At 39.5% G+C, this 25,155-nt stretch overlaps 1 protein-coding gene across 3 annotated transcripts in view; it reads right to left on the bottom strand.

Moving 5' to 3' along the window:
* LOC107671062 (storkhead-box protein 2-like) overlaps window positions 1–25,155 on the bottom strand; it is a 67,314-nt gene that overhangs the window by 1,349 nt on the left and 40,810 nt on the right. For 2 of the 3 annotated variants that reach the window (XM_016463910.1, XM_016463917.1), the window contains exons 2-3: window positions 6,102–6,254; window positions 1,458–3,870 (exon numbers count right to left, since the gene is read on the bottom strand). In XM_016463910.1, coding sequence (XP_016319396.1) covers window positions 1,458–3,870; window positions 6,102–6,254 — 2,566 coding nt within the window. Of the gene's footprint in view, window positions 1–1,457; window positions 3,871–4,918; window positions 4,997–6,101; window positions 6,255–25,155 lie in introns of those variants that run through there. The other variant, XM_016463925.1, reaches the window with a different exon arrangement.

Raw genomic sequence — 25,155 nt, forward strand, 5'->3', positions numbered from 1 at the left:
GCGTTAGCCATTCAAGTTTGGAATGACACAAGGTTAAGTAAACAATAACATTTTTGTGGAAAACTATTGCATTAAATACAAAGATTAAACTCAGATATTATGTATTTAACACTAGTACTGTACAGAGAAACATGCAGGGTTTTTTTTCTTTTCTTTTGCATATCCCACTCTGTGTAATTGCATTACTACCTCACATCAATCACAAACTAAATTATGTCTATGCACAAGAGCTATGCTGGTGTTTTTCCAGGAGCTGTGAAATCGCTAATGTGATGAGTCATGCACAAAATAGTAAATGAATGTGTGTGTGTGTGTGTGTGTGTGTGTGTGTGTGTGGTTGTGCATGTAGGGACTGCTGGGGGTCTTAAATTTAGAGACGTGTGGCAGTTTGCCTTGTAGGTTTTGTAGCTCTGTCACAATGTGACTGGGCCACAACTACTATTTATGGCCTATTACTATTATCATCAGTACACGATTGTAGAAAGGACAGTAAAATGCACTGCATTACACAAATTTTCAAAACATCACAAATGTAAGGATTTAAATTCAATACAAAAAAGAAAAAAATAACATTTTCATAAGCAGCATGAGTTGTATTGATAAAATATATTATTGGTACTTACATACCATGTTAAATTACAATGCAAAAATCCATTTAGAAAGGCTTTCTGTGGGATTTTCAGTATAAAGCTTGGTTTTGACAAACTGACATACCAGTCAGAGAATGAGGTCATTATTAGGTCAAAATTACTACAGCCTTTTCTGTTAAGTATAAGACATTTCATTCAAACTTTAAATACAACACAATGTAATGTGTAATTCAAAATATGGGTAAAACACATGGGAAAAATCAGTCAAGAAAATTCCTTCATATTAACATAGTACATTTGCCTGTATTTTATGGAGTTTTCTTTGAGTGTATTGTAAGGAGTAGAGGCAGCACATGTGCAGAACATGTAGGCTCTCTCAGTTATTCTACCCCTGCCATATCCCTCTGAATGAGTCATACAGACACAAGGGGTCTATTTTTAGCAGCTGAAAAAAGTCCTCAACCTCTCACTCATAAAGGGCTTCTGCTAACACATACACAGCCCTGGGAAACCCACTTAAAGGCTGTCTGTGCTGGTTTGTGGCCTTGGCAAAGAAGAGGGAGAAAAACCATGCCATACATCACAGTATAAGATGGGATAAATTATATGGGCTCTATGGCAACTATGTGCTTCAGACCAAACATAAAAAATTTCATTTTGTGGGATGTCAGAGAAGTAGTGTAGATTCTAACATATTAGCAATTTATGTTTTCTGGTGAGCATAATGTTATATTTTATTTCCTCAAAAATTAACCTAATCTTATGTCTTTGGTAATAAGAAAAAAAAAAGAAAAAAGAAAAGACAAACAGCAGTTAATTGATGCATTGAAGACTTGTTCACGGTCTGTCTATGAAGTGAGTACTTACCGAGGGGAGTTAAACCCACTGTCTACAGTCACACTACTGCTGTCCATGCTGTCCAGCCGGGCCGAGTGAGCTGACTTCTGGCTGTTATTATTCTCGCTCTCCTTAGGGCTAAGCAGAGTCAAGTTGTTCTCAAACTTCCGCTGTAAATCCCGCTCTTTCTCCCGTTCTAGCAACCACTGGGCGGCCTCTTTACGGCAGGCCTCCTCTGCCTCTTCCTCATCGTCATCATCTGACACGTTGTAATAGTCAAAAGCAGCTTCAGATGTGGAGGGAGCACCCTGTTCTGTGCCTGTAGGTGCTGGGGCAGAAGCAGACAAAGGGGTGGATTTAGGTGGTTGTTGGGTCTCCAGAGTGTCAAGGACCTCGGATGATTTCATATGCGGAGTCTTACGCAAAGTGCCTGACTTTGAGTAGCCACTGTCCACATAGCTCACAGTCAAAACATTGTGTGGCGGTTTGAACAAAGTGTCCTTACTAAAAATCTCTTTCCTCTTGTCCACCCCGCCACCAGTGCTACCACCACCTCCCCCGCCCCCTGGGTCAGTGTTGTGTTGGTGCTGTATCAAACGTCCATTGGGCATAGGCTCAGGTGTCTGGCTCGGTGTGGGTTTGCCAGAACCATTGTGCCCCTTGGTGGAGGAGTCCTCTTTGTACTCCAAGGGGTGAGGAGAGGTGAGGTGCGGCGTCTGCCGGTCAGCTGGAGAGCCCTTGCGGATTCCGTCAGATGGGGTTAAAGTGTCATGGTCAGATTTGCCCAGAGGCAGCGGGGCAGTAAGGATTGTTTCATTCGATGTATTGCACTGGAAGTAGTCATCAGCCAAAGGCTTCGGCGACAGGACCTTCAGGTCACTGTAGGCTGGGAGGCTGTCCCTGCTCTTGTTCCGTTCTAGAGGGCTGCAGAGCCTTGAGTCATCCAGACTCAATTTGCCCATATCAGGTACTGACATTTCAGAGCTGAACTTGGCAGCAGAAAACATGATGCACGAGTAGTGCGGGGCCTTCTGAGAGGAGGCCCTCAGCGTCCCATCATCGGTATAGTAGCGGCTTCTGTCGTCAGGACTGCGGTCGTAATCCTCAGCCGTGCCAAGCATGGAGCTCCCACCTCCCAGCGGGCCCTTGGAGTTGTCCATAGAACGCGATCGCTCTTTCGCCTTGTCGGGCTGCTCATTGCGTGACTTGCGGTCCTGAATGTGGCTGTGACTCCGGTGCACTCTAGAATGTGATGTTCCACGTGAAGGCTCAGGGAAAGGCATCTCTGTCCGCCTCTTTGCAAGCTCCCCCGAAACATCCCACTCCGGGGTGACAGGAAAGTGTGACTCAGCAATGTTGGGGTTGCTGTGGACAAGGTAGGCACCACCGCTTCTGCGTTCCACTGTGTACATTCCCTCTCTTGGCGAGCGTACCAGAGAGTGACTGAAAAAACGGTAGTCCCTCTCCAGGCTGACTGCTGGCAGGTCCAGATTGGAGCCCTCAGCGGGATCTCCCCGAGAAACCCGCGTCTTGCTGTGCGAACGCGACTTCCCGTGCGGCACACGCCGGTGGCCTCGGCTGCGGCGACTGCGGGCGCTGTGCTGTGCGGAGGAGCTGGCCTTGCAGCGCTGAGCTCGTTCCTCTTCTAGCCGCTTCATGACAGCTGTGTGACGGGCCACGTTCTCCACCGTCAGTTCTGGGTTGATGCGGCGGATGATCTCCATCTCCACCTCACGAGGGATCGCTGCAGCAGACGGTGTGTCCTCATCCCTCAAGGGCCACTCCTCTGGAGGGAACTGTGCAGAAAAGGTGGCCAGCTGTTTGGTCTTGTCCTTCTTCAAGCTCAAGCGGAACAGCTTCAACCCAAACTTCTTGGACTGCCTCTCACTGCTGCCCCCACCGCTGCCCTCCTTCTTCTTGGTCAGTGTGTCTGTCTTGTAAGAGAAGGTGGCAGTCATGCTCTTGCTCTTGTCGGTGGGGTCAGGTGGGTGCTGAATGGCAGGTGGAGGGGGTGGGTGTTGTGGGTATGAAGGTGGATCTCCTTTGGGTTCTTTTGGGGATTTTCTTTGAATCGTAGCAGTATGAATGCTGGGCACCTCATCGCGGTAGGCATTATAGGAGTCGCAGTGGTTCTTAGGGTTAGGCCTTTCTCGTATGCAGCCAGAGGTGGAGGGAGTGATGGTTCCAGATTGTGGCGATGTGCATTGCTGTTGAGGTGGTGGCTGCTGCTGCTGCTGCTGTTGTTGTTGCTGCTGCTGCTGTCGCTCTGGATGCCGCTCATCCAGGTGGTACCACTTGCTGTTGGTGCGGATTAGGGAGGGGGTGATGAAGTAGGTCTGTGGAGTAACAATGAAGTAACCTTCTGGTGTGGGGTAGATCTTTCTCTCCCGTACCAACATGTTCAGCGTGTGCCGCAGGATCTCTGGACTCGGAGTGGGTACACCTGAAGAGAATACAACCGCATGTAAGTTTCATAATCATTTTCATAGTGCTAATGAAAGTGCTGACACAAACTTTTTGGCTAACATTTGTGATAATGTAATAATAAATCTTCAATCATAAATATCAATTAATATTTCAAAGGAAAAGCTCAACAGGCAAACACTTAGATGTGAAAAATAGAGTGCAAAGTGGGGAAAAAAGGGTGGAGGGGGAAGTAGCAGATTAGTGGGTTCATGTTGATGTCAGCATTATCCAGAACTGCTCTGACGTGCCAAAAGTAGGATTAACCATGAGTAGGTGTGATCACACAAATAACTACAGAAGGCCAATCAAAAGAAGAGCATTGGTTGCTGATTTATGTCACCACAAATCACAACACACCAGTCATTATCTCATCTTTCATCATCACATCTGTAAGCCCCTCAATGTAATAAGACAAAACCTGCCATTGTGACCCTCCTTCATAAGAACTCATATGATAATAAAATCAAATAATGCAACAATAATCGTAAAATATCTTCTAAAAATGTCAAGAGATTTTACAGTATATCTTGTTTTGTCCTTATTTCATTAGCTAGACTGGTAATTTGGAACTCTTAAGCCTAAGATGTCTGAGCTAACTGTTCACTAAGAAGTTGGACTGAATACTTGTATAACTATGTTATTGATGTAAGACAACAGAAACACTTTATCACAAGTTAATGTTAACAATCAATTCATTGTTATGAGTTGATTGATTAGTCAATCATCAATTATAATTATTTCATTTATTAAGGTCTATTTTGTTGTTATAAGTTAACCAACTCATGGGCCACTTGGAAACCTTCATGGAGCACCAGTGAACCACAGAACATATTCTCATATTTTGAGATCCACTGTTCTGTGCTTTCAAAGTATGCTTTAGAGGGAATATATTTATACACAATTAAGATGGCTAACTTAGACACTCAAAAATAGATATTACATTTGTGGTAAGACTCAGTACTGTGAATGTCTCTCTTAGTTTAATATCACGTGTGCAAAATAAGTAAACATTGCCTGTAACTCACAGACAAGGAGCACCAACAGGGTGGACTGCACTACAGGGTACATGGTGTCCTCACTGCACTCAAGTCCTCACTTCACCCAAATCAGCTTTTCAACACTCTCAATCACAGAAACACACACAACAGATAAAGGAGCAGATAAGCTGTAACTAGTCAGGGTTAAGTGTTGCCTGCCATTACATCATACAGTGGTAGTTGCCATACCAACATGACGCAACTCAGAGCCTCTTTTTTCTTTTTCTTTTCTTCTTTAAGGGAAAGCAGACAGACTCTATTCAGGTGAAGTTTGCACACTTTGCACTTTGATTGACTGTTTTCTCTTAATAAAGCTGAGCAACGTAAGGTGTACAATGGACCTTTTTTGCAGAGTGTGATGATTAGTTTCCGCAATTATTAACATTGTAAATCTGGCAACATTTATATATTATATATTATACATTATATATTTTTTTAGATTTTTAGATTTTTTAGTTTTTAGATTATATTAGATTTTAGATGTCTTCTTTTATTATTTTAAGTTTTTTCTTACATTGGCAATAATTACAGAAAACAATGTTTCTTACAGTGTTTCTAATACAAAGACTGAGGGAGTACATTTTTTTTTTCAATTGGAGCAAATGAGAATGCAGAAAAATATATTTGATGTAGTTTCCGTTCACCACTATAGAAGTTTACCCAACTATGATAACTTCTGCTTGAAATGTGAAAAGGGTCCATAGATGATAGATCAATCTACAGAGATGACAGAAAATAATGTATTTGATTATAACAAAAATAGGTTTGGACATTCAGCTGTTTTTAAACTGTTGGAGTTTATAGTGTCATCATACATTTTATTTTTTTTACCAGTACCATGAAACAACATTAAGTAAAATTGTATTGTCAACCCCAAAACAGTCAAATAATCAGAACCAATAATTACAATAGTACAGAACAAAAACATTATTTTAAAATGTAGTTTTGATAAAAAATACTGATTATGGATTTAACCTAGTACTATAATCTCAGCAAATATAATGAAGCTAAAAACATTTTTATGATGAGGATTATCCCAATAGAACTGAAAGACTTTTCTATAATGTTATAATGACACTTAATATGGTTATGTCTATTATAAAATACAGTTAGAGTGTTTACAGCACTCATGTGTGTGTGTGTGTGTTCATAAGTGTGTCTGGAGGGCTACCTGGGAAGCAAGTGGCAAGGTGCTCCATCAGCGCATCTTGTGTGACAGGTTTGCGGGCAGAGTTCATGGCTGAGATGGCCAGACACAGAATCTCTCCCAGTGGGATGAACTGAGACTGACTGATGGGTGACATACTGATCGGAGATACATCGCCTAGAGAGGAACACACACACATAATAATGTTCAATCCTACTATACAAGAACATGCTTGTTTGGCAACTGACTGGTCCTTAAATGTCACATTTTTAATGCAACAAGAAAATTTAATTTTAATGCAATTAGAAAATAAAAACCACCTAAGATACTGATATCTCCAACAGTATTAACGTGGGACCAGTGAAGATGGAGAGAGGAGAGAGGAGAAAGGAGGAGTTTGAGGCTAGGGAGGGGTGTGGAGGAGTTTTAAAGATGCTATATGGTCACAACAGTAGCGTGAAGGTTATCCAGGGTGTTTGATCGCGTGTTGCCAAATGTGACCTTATACTGATGACTCCGCAATAAGCCCCTCTGCCTGCGTAGGCAGAAAGACCCCAGGCCATGTGTCAATATTGATCCCCAAAAAACATCCATGCATATTGAATTTACTAGAAGCACAACTCAGAGCAAATCAAACATGTTACATCACATAATACACTACATTATTTGCAGTCTGAAATTTAGACTGACATCAAATGCCTTCATATTGTTATAAACTGCAAATGAAATATGACAGAACAAGCACATATATGCTTACAAACTCCATGTATTATTTCCCTGTGTAAAAGTTACAAACACTATGAGGTTTAATAGTGAAAACTGAGTCAGCATTATCCAAACCGGGGATGAATATTGTTAAGGATCATTTATACAGTTATTCATACTGAAATGAACTCTAATTTGGGGATGAGATGAGAATTACAATGCGTAATTCTTTACCACTGTTCATGAAACAATCATAAATGATACACTTATAGCTTGAAGAGTTTTAACTTATGAACAGCAATAGAAACAAAAAAGCTTTAAAACCAGCGTCCATTGATCTGTATTGAAAGAAGCCACAAAATATCTCCAGAAAAAACATATGTTTTACACTGAGATAAGCCTGAACGACTCCTTTAACCTTTAAAGATTATGCTATGCTTCACATTGTAGCTCAGCATGCTAAAAAAAACGATAAAAGTGGTCCGAGTACAGCGTAAAGGGCAACAAAGGGTCTGAAGCGGCGCTGCTAACACTGCAGGATGCCGATAGGATGACATCATCCACACGGAGCTGCTGCTCTCCTGGTGTGTGTGTGTGTGTGTGTGTATGGCAGGCAAAGGACCATCACTCAAATCCCAGACTGTGTGTCTCACTGTTCAAGCAGAGTCTGTACAGACAGCAACGTGCTGCTCGTAACCCTCTAAATGACTTACGGAGCATTAGTGACTAATGGGGAGGCTGCTAGCCTAGCATTGTTTTTGAGAGGTATCAGCATGCTAGAGCTAAATTCAGTTGCTCTCCATTATGAATTTTATTGTTTTTACTTTAGTAGGGGGAGGATAGCGGGTGTGTGGATGTGAGAGAGAAAGAAAAAGAGAGCAGGATGGAGGGAGGCGCAGAGAGACCCCTCCCTCTGCTTCTGTGCTGCAGCCATCATAAAAGGCGGCTCTGGCGATGGACACTTACCCAACATGCTCCACTCCACACAAAGACAGGAGAGGTGTGACCAATCACAAGCAAGCTTCATGCACACCTTTTTTTTTACTCTCCTCTAGCACTGCTCACTGGCGCACACACGCACACACACATATCTGCTTGCTCTACCCTCTCCTCCGTCTCACACACACACACACAAGCTAGTAGGTGGCCTGCTGAATTCGTTGTTATGGCAACGCATCCCAGTTGCTCTCTCTCTTGTTCCTCAGATGTGTGCTACGCCAGGATTTCTCTTTCTCTCCAGCACCCACTTTTCTGTTCTTCCTGTCTCCATTCCTGCTTGTTAATGAAAAATTGAGGAGAGCATGTTGTCTGCAAGACTAAGCAAAACCTGCTCAAACACAAGGCCCTTTAGGTAAATAACAGCTTTTATATACACATGTCATCCCTTATTCTATGGAGTAGTATATAAATATGTAGATATATAGATTTTTTTATATAAACAATTCAAATGTTTGGGGTCAGGGAGATTTTTTTTTGAGAGAGAAATTAATGCTTTTATTAAGCATGGATGCATTAAATTGATCAAAATGACAGTAACGACATTTATAATGTTGCAAAAGGTTTCTAATTAAAATAAATACTGTTCTTTTGAACTTTCTATTCATCATCAAAAAACAAAACAAAAAAACAATGATAATAAGAAATGTTTCTTAAGTGCCAAATCAACATATTAGAATGATTTCTGAAGAGCCTTGTGACACTGAAGACTGAAGTAAATTTAGGTTCGTCTTCACAGGAATAAATTACATTTTAAAATATATTCAAATAGAAAACAGTTATTTTAACTGTAATAGTATTTCAGAATATTACTGTTTTTACTGTTTTTTTGATTAAATAAATAAGGGACTTCTTTTAAAACCATTTAAAAAAATCTTACAGACACCATAATAAATATATAAAATGCATGGCTATTATTCTTCCACCTATAAATAAGAGTGTAGTAAAAAAATTACCATGTTTAAATCCATTCCACATTTATTCTCTTTAAATTTCAGCAGTGTCGCCAAACATATGATAATTATCGTATTTGTACATTAATTTTGACCTCTGTACAATGTACGTTCAATAATGAAAAAATCCCCTAATGTACGATAATTTCAGAATTTTATGACGCTTCAAATGATGGTGGTTATAATCATAGGGCTTCTTATATTCATTGATCATGCACACCTCAGAGTGCATTAAGAATGCGGGAGGGTGCCCTGCTTTTAAGCCAACGAGCACTATTGGGGTCCATGATGGCATCAAATCTGTACCGCAAAAGGACCCCCTCAACATCTGGCAACACGCAGGCTTCCAATGACAGCGACTCAGAGGTGGAGTTTGGACCTTCCCACTAAGGTACGCCTAGTTATTTATCTATTGTGGTAATTTTCAGGTCATTTCATAAATAGCTGTATTCTGTACATTTGACTCGTGTATGATAATTTTCTTCCAAATACGATAATTTTGAGCTTCAGGTACAATACTTGGACATTTCCAATCTGGAAACACTGAATTTCAGAGCACAAAATACAGAAGTTAGCTGATTCCATCTGTGCCTGGTCATCATCAATAGTCATGGGAAACAGACAGCTATGACATGAATGATCAAAAAACAGGACTATGAATAGCACAAACAAACAGCTTGCCCTGCATAGAATTGTACTCTTTAAAAAAAAAGCATTAATTCTTCTGTTCTGTTTGGGGTCAGAGAGACTCCAAGACTGTTTAAACAGCTCAACAACATATTGAACATCATAGTACCAGGATGATACTATGATTAGAACTGATTCTAAACAATTTAAACTTGATTAAACCAAACAGAAAGAGAACCCAGATATAAAACACAGAATAAAAGTATCATTTTTAATTAAACCATTGTTATTATTATTGATATATGTACACTATTAATATTTGCATGTGTAGACCTATAGCAGTGGGGACTCTGGGACTGCAAACAATTTAAACAAAATTAACCTTAACAGTACTTGAGGTTCAATATTCTCTCTGTCCAAAAAATTGGGGGGGCTCAAATGGTGTCACATTACGCACTCTAGTCTTTGTGCAAGTTGTCTTGTATGGCTTCAAGCACATTTGAGGTGATGTCATCCCACTGTGCATTAAAGGAAGAAAAAAGAGACCGAGAGGAAGAATGAGAGAGAGAGTGAGATCAAGAGATGAGATAATTTACCATGTTATAACTTACAATCAATGAATCTAAAATTGTTTAACAATGTAGAACAAGGCTTGCTGCTAATATAATAATCGACGAAAATAGAAAACAGTGCAGAGATGCTGGCTTTACTGTCTGAAATGTGTCTTTAATAACTCACCAGATGGCAGTAAGCAAAACTATTTATGATAGTTAGTGTAATGTAGACTGATATGGCTGGGGAACAGACTAGTATCAAGTGTATTATTTTACATTAAAAGGAGATGGATGGATTTTTCATGCTTTGTCATTCAGTGTTTTAAGGGTAAGTCATGAGCCATTCACAGTCATATAAACTGCATTCCTATTCACAAGGTCCCTATGCAGGGGTTAACTGTAGATATTGTTATATACAGTATTTAAACTAAAATAATCTGTTATACATAAAACCTAAATGCAGCGATAAGTGACTGTTGTGAAACCACACTTAAGGTGAATCAAGGTGATTAAAAGTGTTAGACCCTCAACTCATTTTGGGTAAATTTCCCTCTCCACTTCCTGCGAAATGATTTACTGATGTGAATGTATTCCCTATGCCATTTGCAGTGCCCTTCAAAGTTAAAACGTCTGGGAAAAATCTGGAAATCTGGAACCTCACTTAAAATGTCTGAATATCCTGTGAAGTCCACTTTGTAGGGCACGGTTGGACGATTGGTACCCAATATACAGATCTATAAGCCAGGAGTACTCTTGTGGAATAAACAATATTATTTAGCATTTTCAGTCAACCATTCTGTTCCTCACTATGGATCGCCTTGTATTTGACAAAATAATAATAATAATAACAAATAAAATATGCACTTTCAAAATATTTAAATATTCAAGTTAAAATATGATTCTGCTGATAGAAATTGTGATATTAATTATGATTAACTATGCAGGCCAGTGTGCTTTCCAACAATGGGGGAAGCAGATGCAAGCCTAACCTTAGATTCACCATCATAACCTTATGAAACTCAGGTAGAAGTTTGACTGAAGCAACACTAGATGGAGGCAGGAATCCAAAATGTCCAAAACCAAACGGAAGGAAAAGGAAAGGAGCAAAATATTTTCTTCTCAGCTAAATTTCTTTTTTAATTAAATCTCCTAACTTTCGTTCATTTAAGGCTGTCACTCTGTTTTGAATATTCAACACGTTTTAAAGGGGTCGTATGATGCGATTTCAAGTTTTCCTTTCTCTTTGGAGTGTTACAAGCTGATTGTGCATAGATAAGACCCCTGAAGTTGCAAAGACTAAAGTCTCAAAACCAAAGAGATATTCTTTATCAAAGTTAAGACTCTGCCACGCCCCCCTAAAACGGCTCGTTCTAACACGCCCCCACATATCTACCTCACTATGTGGAAATATTTGCATAATGCCACCCAAATGTGCACGCAAAGAAAGAAGGCGTGGTTTCAGTAACCGCAGTTAGTGTTGAAGCAGCCATGTCAGGGAGACGCTGTGTGTTTCTAGGCGAAAGCAAAAGCACTTTATTTTGCCTTCCGAAAGTAGATGCATTTAGAAATCTTTAAGATTACTTACAACAGAACAGCAATGCATTTTATGGATGACCGTTTCGTGAACCTAGGAGAGGAGGTAATTCTGACTTTGCTATGACAATCTGGCGCTTCTGAATCAGCTACTGTTTTGTTATTAGTTTAAGTATTTGCTATTGACTGTTCAAATGCGGAGTTTTGCGCATCGTGTGTGTGTGTGTGCTCGAGCGAGCGAGCGAGAGAGAGTGAGAGAGAGCGAGAGCGAGAGAGCGCGAGAGAGAGAGAGCGCGCGCGAGAGAGAGAGAGAGAGAGAGAGGGGTCACATCACAGTGGAGTCAGCTGTCTTAACCGCGGCTTGTGTACTGCATCATTACTGTGTCTATTCCCCTTTCGGGCTTGAACTGATGGTAAAACCGTTTTTTGAACATTAAAGCATGTCAGCATATTCTGTTACACCAAATACACAAAATAATGATCTTTAAAAAAGCATCATATGACCCCTTTAAATATTTAACAAATGCCTATCCGAATAACAGTTTTCCATCTGAAGCCTGATCTTCCTGAATTACTGTATTAGTTGATCCAATGTGAGAAATTAAGGCTAATTTTCTACACTAATTAGCACCTGAACACGCTCCATCAATTCAGGGGTGCTACACCAATGCCTTGTCCAAATACCCGCACTTGCGGTCTTTGCACTTGACCACTTGACTACTTATATGCAGTGTCTCTATAACAGATGACAATTTAATTTTATGGTGCTTCTAATTAAGTGATAAAAAGCAGTTGCAAATGTTGCACAAAATAAATATCACTACTACTCATTTGCACCAATAAAACGTGCAACCCTTTGTTTTAGTAGCAACTTATATGTAATATCTAATTATCATTAATATTTAACATTCATTGGAAAGGTTTCTGTGACCTCTCGCAAGATCTCGGCAAAAAGTCTCACGATTTATTTTCAGAACATGATGCATGATGGGATACACTAAGCCTTGAATACCGCTCCGGAGCGGTATTCGAGATAGTGTGGATTTAGTGTGCTTTAAGGGCACTGCGCTCTGGAGTTTTTAAGACTTGGGACAGGCTTGCGCACTTACACGCTCTCAAGTGGTCAAGACCGCAAGTGTGGGTATTTGGACAAGGCACAACACTGAGAGAAGATGGAGGCTTGGTCACCTGACTAATCTTCTTGGTGATCTATGATGTAAACAATGAGTGGGAGTGAGTGAGTAAGGTTCAGTGGGGCACAGATTTGTTAACTATTTGATATGTAAAACATATGCTTGTGGCCTTTTTAAGACTTGATTATTTTATGATCATTTTTAATTCATATATACACAAAAACATTACTAAAAGTCGCTCACAAAAAGTCATCTTGTTTTCCTAAATAGTCCCAACACTGTGGAAACGTGTTAGAAAACCTCAAGCTTCCCTAGAAAATGAGACGTATCCATACAGAAGTGGATAAAGCTACAAACAGATTAAACTTTCAACGACTGACAATGACTTCAAATTGAAAATATAATATATTCTGTTTATCTGAACAAATGCAATAATTCATCACAATTCATTATCAGATTGTTGCTCAACTCGGGTACATCTTGTACTTTGTTAGCTCTACCTCTAAAAAAAGTACAAAGAAACAAAGAAAGAAAGAGAGAGAGAGCCTTTACCTAAATCCTCACAGCTGCCCACTGAACGAGAGGTGACCTCATTTTTTGTCAGAGAGGACACAAAAGATCCGTCTCCATGACAACAAACCAGAAAAAAAAGTGTTTGCTTGTACACACCAAATGTGGCCAGCACTACCCTTGGAGCCCTATTGTATAGGCCATGCTTTCCACTTGTGCTGTGGTGCTGTTCACTCGGAGAAGGGCTATAATAGTTGAGTGCAAAACAAAATCTTTCAGCCAAATTTTTCCAAACCTGCATGAATTTCTTTCTTATGTTGAAGACAAAAGATATTTTAAAGAATGCTGCACCAAACAGTTGCTGGTAGTCATTGACTTCCGTAGTATGAAATAGTGCTGGGAGATGTGCTCAATAGTCGCCCTAGCATTATCCTGTGAGATTGACGAAACATGATATTATCATGCCAATTTATTTCATTACTTACTTAGTTTCATAATTTGTAACTTGATAATTTAATAAAAACATTGTAAGTTATGTAAGAAATTATAGTCTGCCTCGACCAAACTTCCACTCCAATTAAACTATTCTCCTTTCTCTACAAAGAGCTTAATTATCATAGAGATAATTCTTTATGTAAATAGTATCTCTTGAACGTTACTTCGTCACCTATAGCGTGGGAGCGGCAGTAGGCCATCAGGAACCATCTGCTGACCAAAAGGGTACGTGAATATAATTGCTAGGGATTCTAGATAATCCTATCACCTTAACATTTGGTTGTTTCCACCTGAAAGACTTCCAAAGATGTGGGAACAGAAGGCTATCACTTTCATTGTTATCAGCAATTTACATTGCGATTTAAGACGAAACTTCATTTACATGCGGGAAGATGAAGCGGGAAGAATAGAGTATAAAATGTTTGAGCTTAGGATGTTCGTGGTTCATTCTGACTCCGTTGAACCCAAGGTAGCCTACTACATGTAGGCCTACTTTGTCACTGATATGCTGCAATAAACATCTTCATCGAGATCTTCATCGTCCTCATCATTTTTCTTACATTGGCGAGCCAGCCAGGAGTTTCCAAAAAGCAGGAAAAAAGGTAAGAAAAGCGGTTTCTTTCTTTTTGCTGGATTTGTCAGGGAAACCCCTTCGTTCTAGAAAAGAAATTGTAAGGATAGAAGATAAGTTTATTCAGTATTAGCAGGAGGAGTTCTTAAGCCTATTTGGTACAATTCTGTTTAAAATTCTAACGGAACTGAATTAACCCGACGTAGTGTGGTGGCAGAGCTGTATTGGAATCGTTGTTTCTAAAGTAACTGAAGCAAAGTGCTTAAGTTTAAAGTTTCTAAAGTAACTGAAACTTGTTGTTGGTCTCTTATAATTCTGTAAGATTCTAAAGTAATTGAATCAACCCGACGCAGTGTGGTGGCAGAGTTGTATTAGATCTGTTGTGTCTGAAGTTGTAAGTTTCTAACGTAATTGAAACTGACTGTGAAGATGTTATAATTCTGATTGAATTCTAAAGTAACTGAATTGATCGACGTAGTGTGATCACAGAATTATTTCATGATAGTTGTGTTATAGTATAGTGAGTCCGACGTAACGCGACTCTTAAGTTTAAAGCAGTAACCCGAAGCAATGTGGTTTTTGCCCGACGTACTGTGGCACTGTTTTAATCTGATAAATATTAGTTTGAGCCCAAGGAACTGTGGCTAGAAAAAGGCTGTTTGAGAAAATATAACAAACAAAAAAAAGACCCGACGTACTGTGGTTTTGTCCGATGTACTGTGACAAACATTGTTATATTTTTTTTAACAGTTGCAGAAGTTGAAGCTGTTATAATTCTGTTAAGATTCTAAAGTAATTGAATCAGCCCGACGTAGTGTGGTAGCAGAGTTGTATTAGACCTATTGTTTCTAAAGTAACTGAAACAGAGTTGTACGTTTCTAAAGTAATTGAAACGGAGTGAGTTGTGATAATTCTGATAAAATTCTAAAGTAACTGAACTGACCCGACGCAGTGTGGTCACAGAATTATTTCATAACTACGGTGTTTTTGTGTTGATTTGCCCGACTACTGTGGCTAAGTAAACTGGTTTAAAAATATAACATAAAACCCGAAGTAGTGTGGTTTTGTCCGACGTACTGTGACAGTGTTACATTTTTACCGGTTTAGTGTAGTGAAGTGTAAGGCCCGACAGAGTGTGGCCGTGTCCGGAGAAGTGAAAAAATTATTTTAGAAGCACATCTTCATCGAGATCTTCATCGTCCTCATCATTTTTCTTACAGTTACTAATTCTAATGCTTACATTTCCAGTTATTCAAACAGCAGCTACAGAAAACGAGCAAAAAAAATCATCACTGACTTCAGTCCAGCGCAAGTTTATGTACCTTAAAAAACACTCACATTATAATCATTGCAGCTGTCTACACCGTATGATGAATAAATCTCTTATACTTACAATTGCACATACATCTGCAGTATGTTGTTTATGATGAGAGAATTCACAAGAAAGCAGAATTCATTCAGTGAGCCCTGAACAACAAAACTCCGGAGTTTCAGCGATGACTCATCTGAACGCCTCTGATTGGCCATTGCATTCATAAGCTCAATGGAATCGTGTGTGATTGGTTATAACGTGCAACACTATAAAATCGCGTAAAAAGAAAAATGATCGAACAAATAAGCCCTAATATTAATTAGATATTACTACCTTGATAATAATAATAATAATAATAATAATAATCTTGATATCGTAAAAGACATTAGCCACAGGTGATATCTCTGACTATCGTCGATACATGATACTATCGTTTATCGGTACAACTCTAGTATGAAAAAAAGTCAATGGCTACCAGCAACTGTTTGGCTACCAACTTTCTTTAAAATATCTTCGTTTATGTAATTCAAGAAATTCATGCCGGTTTGGAACAACAAACCAGCTCTCCAGTTTTTCATTGGCTTTCTTAATGAGAGGCTCCACCCTTTTTCTGGGTAAAATTTTCCCAGTAAATGATGACAATTTTCATTTTTGGGTGAACTATCCCTTAACACCAACAGTTTACTTGTCGATGGAGATCCACGTTAACATATATGGGTTCATATACTACAAAAATAAAATACTGGCCATATATCTCTATACATCAATCAATATAGTATCACAGTCACCCTCTCCCACACATTCAGCACACCCACGAATTACATCACGTCCCATATGGCAGCCCAGCATCTTCAAACTAGTTCAACTCCACCCATAAGACACACATCCACATACTCGCTCTCTCTTTCTGATGGGTAGGTAATGGATTAAGGTCACCAGACTGACTAAAACAGGTTGTTGGACAGACTTAAGCCTTGTTTACGTTTAGCCACATCAGAGTGCACCACAAATGCCTGTAAAAAGCAGGCCTCAGTAAGGATGAAAACATCTTGGTTACATCAGCAGTATATTCACAGCTTGTTTGAAAATGGTGGGTGAAGATAACTGCTTTAAAAGTACTCATCCTACACACACCTCTCTGGGTGGGGAGGAACAGCCAGAACATGTGTGACCATATGAGTCTGTTTAGATTTCACTCAAGCACAAGTTAATCATAATCGTCCTAAATAGCTATATAACCTATCATTTTAAATTCATATTTAGGACATCTGAGTGGATTAACCCATGTGACATATACACTTTGAGCTGGCAGTCAAAAGCAAAGCAGGAAACTTGTTAGAGTTTGCTAAACCAATGTCATTTTAGTGAGCAAAAGAAGTAGTATAATGTTCCACCAATAACTTTCTCAGCCTCATTTTTTAAATAATCCATTTAGCCTTTCTCTTTCAATTTAGACCAGGCTTTTTTAGGGTCCTAGGCCAAGCTAAGTTACAAACAGATGGGAATATTGAGCTCTCAATTAGTAATTGATTCAGTTTTGCAAAACTCCAGGCTTGCTGAAAAAAAAAAGAAAAAGTTTAAAAAGGCAGAGACTGCCAGAAATTCACCATAAAACGATGTTGGCAGTGTTTCAGTTATTACAGGATAGCATATTGGTGCCTGTATATTTATAACCTACAACCATATATTCCATCAAGTAATATAACATTAACAAAACATTTTACTTGAACAATCACATCATGAGCCCATTTTTGGGCTGTCCATGAAACATGGCCAATACTCGAGACACCATGCAGGATCATACACACAAAGACAAAATGCCATCAGAGTAACACAAGACACTAAAATAATGCAGTAAACATTAACCAAATAACATAAAATGTCTCTAATATACATTATTAATAGGAAAAATGAGACAAAACAAAATTGCTTTTATAAAATTCAATCATATGTTATGTGTCGTGCAGGGACTTTTACAGTCCTTTTACAGTTTTTCATTTTATACAGTAATTCAGTTTTTACTTGCAAAAAACGTTAACAGTGTTTTACAGGGGGGGTCAGTAAAAATTCTATTTTTACAGTGTACTAAGCAGAATATCAGACCCACTCTGTAAAATCATGATATATTTTGAAGAAGTTCAGTATGTAAGCATGTGTGCAAAGTATGTTCTGGAAACATAATACACCAGCCACACGCTGATTTACACAGGATTTTCAACATACAACTACAATCAATGTCCTTTTCAGTTTTTAAAAAAATGCTGAGCATTCACTAATAGTAGTTTGCAGTATGTTGTTAGTGCAGTAGCATTTAAAAAAAAAAAAAAAAAGATCTCCTCAGAGCCCCTCTACATTCTGCATCCCTTTTACTCTTTCTAAACTCTTTAGCTGAGGGTCTAGGCTTTACTTGTAAACCAAGTGAAATACTTTTTATTCTATATTACACCAATGAATTAAGTCTGATGATGCGAAGCATTGTGTACGCTAGGCCAGCAGGGTTAATGCGTGGCTGCAGCTAGCCTAGCCTAGCACTGCCTCAGATAAGCGTATACAGACTGCTGGCCACTACACTCCACTGCATTGACACACTTTCATCCTGCAAATCTGCGTCATATGCCACAACCACCATATGAAATTTATAAAAGAGACATTCTAGCTGTGGAACATTGGTTTATGTGTCAACTTCAATAAAACATGCTAGTGAATATGGATGTGGAATCTTGGACAAAAATATTAAGTTTATTTGTTTTATTTCTCTGTTTATTAGCAGCCAAGGTCACCATGAACTGAAATCAATGGCAGCCTACGTTATGCTATTGACTGTTGACTATTGACATTAAACTGAGTTCAAACCAGCTCCCTGAACAACCCAAATTTACACACAGATTATCTGATACTGAGAAAGAACTACACAATGTAAACATCATTTTGGATATTATCTCTAAATGTTTCAGTTTAAAGTTACTGTTTTAAACGTTGAACAATAATGAGAAAAAAAATGAGCCAAACGGGTGTTTTTTATTTAATACAGCTGCTTAAAAGTTACCCACCTTCACTTTTATGGCAAAATAAATATACCCAAAACATCATAATTACTGTAAAAAAGCTTTGAGCTCTCTATGAAAATATCCCCCATCATACAGCCACAAAAAAAGCAACCTACAATCCTAATATTCTGAGATATTGGTCTCTGAGGCAGATTCTGTGGCACTGGATTCCAAATTTAGCTAGGGCAAGAGTAGCCCTTGCCAAAAGCAGGCCATCCACTGAAGAGAGAAATCATAAAGCATCCGATCATGCAAAGACCAAGTGTACATGCCCTCCAGGATATATCTGAGTCAGGCCATATAGGTAAACTTCAATCTTCATAAACGTAACTACACATTGAGTGAGCAGTCATGGAGGACACACATGGATTGTGCAACTGCAAAACTCAAACACTAGGCTAATTGCCATAAGGGGCAAAGGAAGGATTCAAGAGAAAATTTTGGCATCATTAGCATCATCAACATTTGCATCACAAGAGGAGAAGATTGGATTTATATCTGTTTTGCAGAGGCAAATTTATGTTAGCAAGTGTGCATGTGTATACCCAATCGGATGGTAATCGATCATGAAACATGAAGTTACTGTAATCACACTGTGCAGTTAATAAATAAGTCAATTCAAGAATTCCAATTAACAAACAAATAATTGTGATTTTTGAGTGAAACCCTTTTCTAGAAGCTATTTTAAGAGAGTAGAATACAGAAAAAAGACAACTAAGCAACAGTGGTGGTTTTGAGCTCTGTAGTCATTTACGTTTATATATTTGGTAAATACTTTTATCCAAAGCAACTTATTCTACAATCAAGGTACACATTTTTAATCCGTTATTATTTTCCCTGGAAATCAAACCCATGACATTGGCTTGCTAATGCCATGCTCTGCTCATTAAAGGTGCAGTAGGACATCTTGGAAAATGCCAACTTTAGCCTGACAGCATTGAAAGCGTACATGCCACCATCCCTGCAAATCGCTGTCCAAAGCCACGCCTTCTGAACGCATATACACACACAGACCAGATGACCAGAGCCATTTACTACATTACTACAACACATCATGTGTCATTCACCGGTGAGAAAACTTTATAGTACAGTTAGTAACACGGGATGTAAAGAGACTTTCATCCAGCATAACAAAAATATTTCTGAAGACAATCACCTATTGCACCTTTAAGCTACAGGTTTGAGTTTGCTGGAATAAAACATGGCTGCAAAACGTTTTGCACTTAATTCATGTGTAAATCAATATATTGACAAGGCTGATAAATCAGCCAATATATTTTTTAATTATCGGCATTGAACAATACATTTTTGACAACATGCAAGGCTTTTATTTTGACAGCGATGAGAATGCACCTGAGCTCACAGAGATCCCCTTCTCCATCTTCAGTGATTTACTGTCTCGGTTTAACAGTTCTTTCTAATAAAATATTAGACAGAACAGTTAAATAAAGTTTGCATTATATGAAAAATATTATAGTGTGACAACTTTTCTATTATTAGTAATAACATTAAATCAGTCAGCCAAATGCATATGTAGTAGCAAAGAAGTTGTTTAAAAAACAACTTAGATTTTTTCATAATCTGAAAACTGTTTATTTACAAGTTTAAGCTAAACTTTAAATAAACCAGATTTCTAATAAGATCTCAGATTTTCGGACCTCATTGTATCTAAGGTATAGTTTGATGAAACTGGACAAACCTAATGGCCCGGGTAGGGGTGGGTGATATGACCAAAATGAGCATGATCATGATATAGTTATTTTTGCTTTAAATAAGGTCTTAATGATATAAAAAATTTTGATACCATAGAATTTTCATAACCAGTGTCAATATCACAAAAAACTAATACTAGCTTAAATTAAAAAGAAAAAAAAAAGCTCACTGAAGGCAAGTAAACAGTCAGCGATTAAGAATAAGAAACTAATTTCAAGCAATAGGACAAAAAACTACAGTAGAACAAAAAATAAGAAATGCTACATACATTGTATAAAGTAATCAAATGTATAAAAACACTGCATATCCTTCACTGTGTAAATTAAATACATATTATAAAAAAGTGATTTAGTCAAGAGCAGTGATATTTTCTTTCTTTTGTTGTTTGATTAACATGAATAACAGTCTCTCAGACAGCGTGCGTATATAGCAAAATGAGTTCTCTTTCGCTGCTAATTGCATTTCAACAACTTGTTTTTAACCACAACGCTTAAAAACGCATGCAAATGACAATTTTTCATGACCACATAGCACAGCAACATCACGTGACCGTTTAACCACCATTCGCATTTTGACAGTCACAGTCGAAAATCTCTACCAGTTGACAAATTTTTAGCGGTTAATCATGTCTACCGGTATACCGCCAACCCCTAGGCCCAGGTATACTTCTTTTTCCACGTTCCGCTCAATCTCATGCACAGCCATATCTGCACAGCTTTCAAAGTATACTTCACCGCGTATGAGCGTGGAGGACAAGTTCGCCACATGTACAGTGGACTTTCTGTCTTAACATACACCTGGTGCCTGCACTGTTGTACACGCACCGTACAAGCAGACAGAAATATTGGGCTGCACATGGAGGGTGTGTGAAGACGTCCGTGGACACTCCTGAGGACAAAAAGTATGTCACCTGAAGTGTACTTTGGGCCTAAGATCGCTCAACAACAGTTTCCTCTTCTGGAAACCCAGCGAATCAATCTACGGGAAAGGAACACATAGCTCTATTAGGGTGTACTCACACTAGGCACGGTTGCCTTGAACCGAGCCCGATCACGATTATCCCCCCTCCCCACTCCCCCACTGGCCTGCACTCACACTTGCACTAAACATTCCGGGCCGGAGCACGTTTACGTCATGTATGAGATAACGGAGAAAACCACTTTCGCTAATATTCTGCCGAATAATTAATAATATTATAATTAATTATAATTTATGCCATGCATTGATTTTCACTTGTATGTATCAGAAAATTATTACGGAGGCAGCTGACGTTAATGAAATTATCTGCAGCTTTACTCGCAAACTACATTTCCTGTTCATCAATAAGGTAAGAACCAGAGCCATTATAAACCTAAATATACTTGATTAAATTAATTGAAAAGTGTAGTGTAGTAGTAGTAATAGAATATGTTTGTGGTCGATGATGGTAATGATGACAATAGCGCACACAATATAGTATCTGTTCCGTGCTCCAGCGTGGTTAGCGCTCACACTGCATGCGTACCGCGCCCGAGCCCAACCGAACCGTGCCCTGGCCGACCTCTTCCAACCGGGCCAAGGACGGCTAAACGAACCGCGCTCGAGCGAGGCACGTAGCGCTCACACTAGTCAAACGAACCGGGCTTTGGGAATCAAACGCGCTCGGGCACGGTTCAAAACGCCTAGTGCGAGTACACCCTTATACTAAACTTCAAACTATAAGTAATAGAATATTTTAATTTCTTAAATCCAGTAGGCCCTGACTCTCAACAGCATAGTGGTCCAAGTTATAACCGAAAAGAGAGGAAGGGGGGTAGAGCGGAGTGCGTAGGGTGGTCCCCTCAGACTAGGCCCAGACTCTCTGCTGACCCACTTCCATCTGAAGACAAGAAGCACAGTCGTTTACTCTGTAGCCAACACTACTACAAGCACATTAACTGAATACAGAGGTAATGAAGATACAGTCATACCATATGCGCAGCCCTCCATGTTACTATAAGGATTTGTTATAACCTTCAGGCCTGGTGCAAAATGGAGACCAGCGTTCTTTTCTACTCAACGGAAAGGTCAAATATCGCTATATAGGACAGACTGTAAACGAACGCTGCTTCAAATGGGGGTCAATGCAGAATCTTCACTTCATGCAGTATGTTAGCTTGCAGTCCTACTTCTGTGGCCTGATTGCTCGCCATTCGTTCATCCCTCCCTCTCTCATGCTCTCATTCTCTTCTCAATCATCTCATGCAAATCCTGCATACAGTCCCACTAGTGATGTCAGCATCTGGGATGTCCAGAACTGGGGTGGATATTTTTAGCCTGGTGCAACGAGTAATAGTATGTGTAGAAGAGAGAAAGAGAGAAAAAATAGAACGACCGAGTAAATCTATGCTGTGAGGATATAATGAGATGGTCTATATTAAAATAGGTGTGTGTGTTTGTCAGAAGAGGGAAAGCAAGAGGCACTATATGAGGACTTGTGCAAGGCACGAACATCTTTCACACATGCATATGTGCGTGTCATTTTTAATGCAAAAGATCCCAAAGGCTTAACTGAGTTTCTCATAGTGGCTGGATGATTTCTACAAATCTATCCGCTGACTGTAGGCAGAGACCAGCGATTTATTCGAGCACAGCCTCTTCTAACTCTCTCTTTCTCCTCTACGCACATTACTACAGAGGCCAGGCTATTACTGCACCAGCATGGCCTCGTTTCTCTCCCACGCCTAAATCGGGGACTCTGTCACAGCTGGGCCGGTGCGTACGTGCGAGTATGTGTAGTTACTTTGTGCCACTAAAATCATGTCCAAAACAGTTCAGTGGAAAACAGGCAAGCAAGATGATACCCTTAATCAACATGAAATCAACTGATACTATTTATTTTCTTACTGCACATTGATTTATAGGAATATTTTATCAAAATGTGGTAACGTTTAAATTATTTTCCTCTTCTGCTTACATCACTTTGGTCAGGCAGACTTTTAGATAATGTTAGCCAATAGCCAAATAGCTACTTGGGCATTGATTTAGTAAACTTGTATTCAGTGTGGTTCAAATTTGCTATGTAACACCCATTTTTCACCATCCAATCAATTTCTGATGGATAAAACTCAAACTTTTTTTCATGGAATAGCTTGTCCCGTGGCAGTATAATGGGATGCAAAAAATCAGTGTGAAATTCACATTGATTTTAAGTATAACACTTTGTACTGGGAGCATTTTTTTTGTTGTTGGTAGAAATACATTTTTGAAGATGTTGGTTTTGCTTTTTGAAGATGTTTGGATCCAGCTAAATGTTCCAGACACATACAATAACTATGATATACACTACTATTCAGAACTTTAAGGTCAGTAAGATCTTTTATTTTTAAGGAGATGAATACTTTTATGCAGCAAGGATGTATTCAGTCGATCAAAATTGAAAATAAAGACTTTTACACTGTTACAAAAAATTTATTTCAAATAACTGTTCCCATTTATCAAAGAAACCTGAAAAACAGCTGGCTTCACTTGGAATATCAGTAGGCCCCAGAGGTTAGTCAAGGATAGGTCTGTATACTGCGATTAGCCTGTGCTAACAGGTAAAGGTAGCATAACTTTAAGGACAATCTTGACAGCTACTGTAGGTGAGCACACAGTAAAGCTGGTTGTTAAAATGACACCATCCTGAAAAGGAAGCAAGACAACAAAGGAGTTTTTGCTGCACTGATTTATGCTGCAGTTATCTGAGCTTTATTACAAAGTCTGTTGTCCTCCAATGAAGTCATCTGAAGTGGATAATGAATACATATACAAGTGAACAATCCATGCTGCAGTAAACAAACGCACTGCCGCATACAACGCCGGTCTGTCGTCGGGGAACATGAGTGAGTACAAAGCATCGTGCTATGATCTCCGACGGGCGGTAAGAGCCGCCAAACTCCGATACAGGGAACGAATAGAGTCTCATTTCCAGCTAAATGACTCTCGACGCATGTGGCAGAGACTGAGGACCATCTGTGCCTTTGGAAATAAATCCTCTGCAGCTGTGAGAGCAGACCCGTCGCTGGCTAACGAGTTAAACTCTTTCTACAGCCGCTTTGAATGCAATCGAGGCAGCGCGACTCTGCCGATCAGCGCGTCAGGAAGCTGCAGACAGAGCAGCGATAATCATGTAATCACTGTGTTGGAGGACGAGGTTCGGAGGACCCTAAAGCGAGTGGACGTCAGGAAAGCAGCAGGTCCTGATGGGATTTCTGGCCGTGTTCTGAGGTCCTGTGCTGATCAGCTCGCTGGCTTGTTTACATCCATCTTTAATGAGTCCCTTGCTATCTCAGTGGTCCCCACCCACTTTAAAAAATCTGTCATCATCCCTGTGCCTAAGAACAATAACCCCTCTTGCCTGAATGACTATCGTCCAGTTGCCCTCACGTCAATAGTCATGAAGGTCTTTGAGAAACTTATAAAGAACAACATTTGCTCCTCCATCCCTGATACTTTAGACCCACTTCAGTTTGCCTATCGTCCCAACAGATCTACTGAAGATGCCATCTCTCACGTCCTGCACTCTTCCCTCATGCACATTGACAGCAGCAATGGGAACTATGTAAGGCTGCTATTCATCGACTATAGCTCAGCTTTCAATACTATAGTCCCCATCAAGCTAGCTTCTAAACTCTTGGACCTCGGCCTGAATTCTTCACTCTGCAACTGGATTCTAGATTTCCTCACTGGTAGACCTCAAGTGGTGAAAGTAGGCCAGTTCACCTCCAACTCCATCACCCTGAACGTAGGAGCTCCACAGGGCTGTGTCCTGAGTCCTCTGCTCTACTCTCTCTACACACATGACTGCGTGTCTTCCCACAGCTCCACATCTATCATCAAATTTGCTGATGATACTGTGGTTCTGGGCCTCATTTCCAACAACAATGAGGCCGCATACTTGGATGAGGTAGAGCAACTCACATCATGGTG

This window comes from Sinocyclocheilus anshuiensis, unplaced genomic scaffold (assembly GCF_001515605.1).
Source record: "Sinocyclocheilus anshuiensis isolate Anshui unplaced genomic scaffold, SAMN03320099.WGS_v1.1 scaffold145, whole genome shotgun sequence".
Classification (NCBI taxonomy): domain Eukaryota; kingdom Metazoa; phylum Chordata; class Actinopteri; order Cypriniformes; family Cyprinidae; genus Sinocyclocheilus; species Sinocyclocheilus anshuiensis.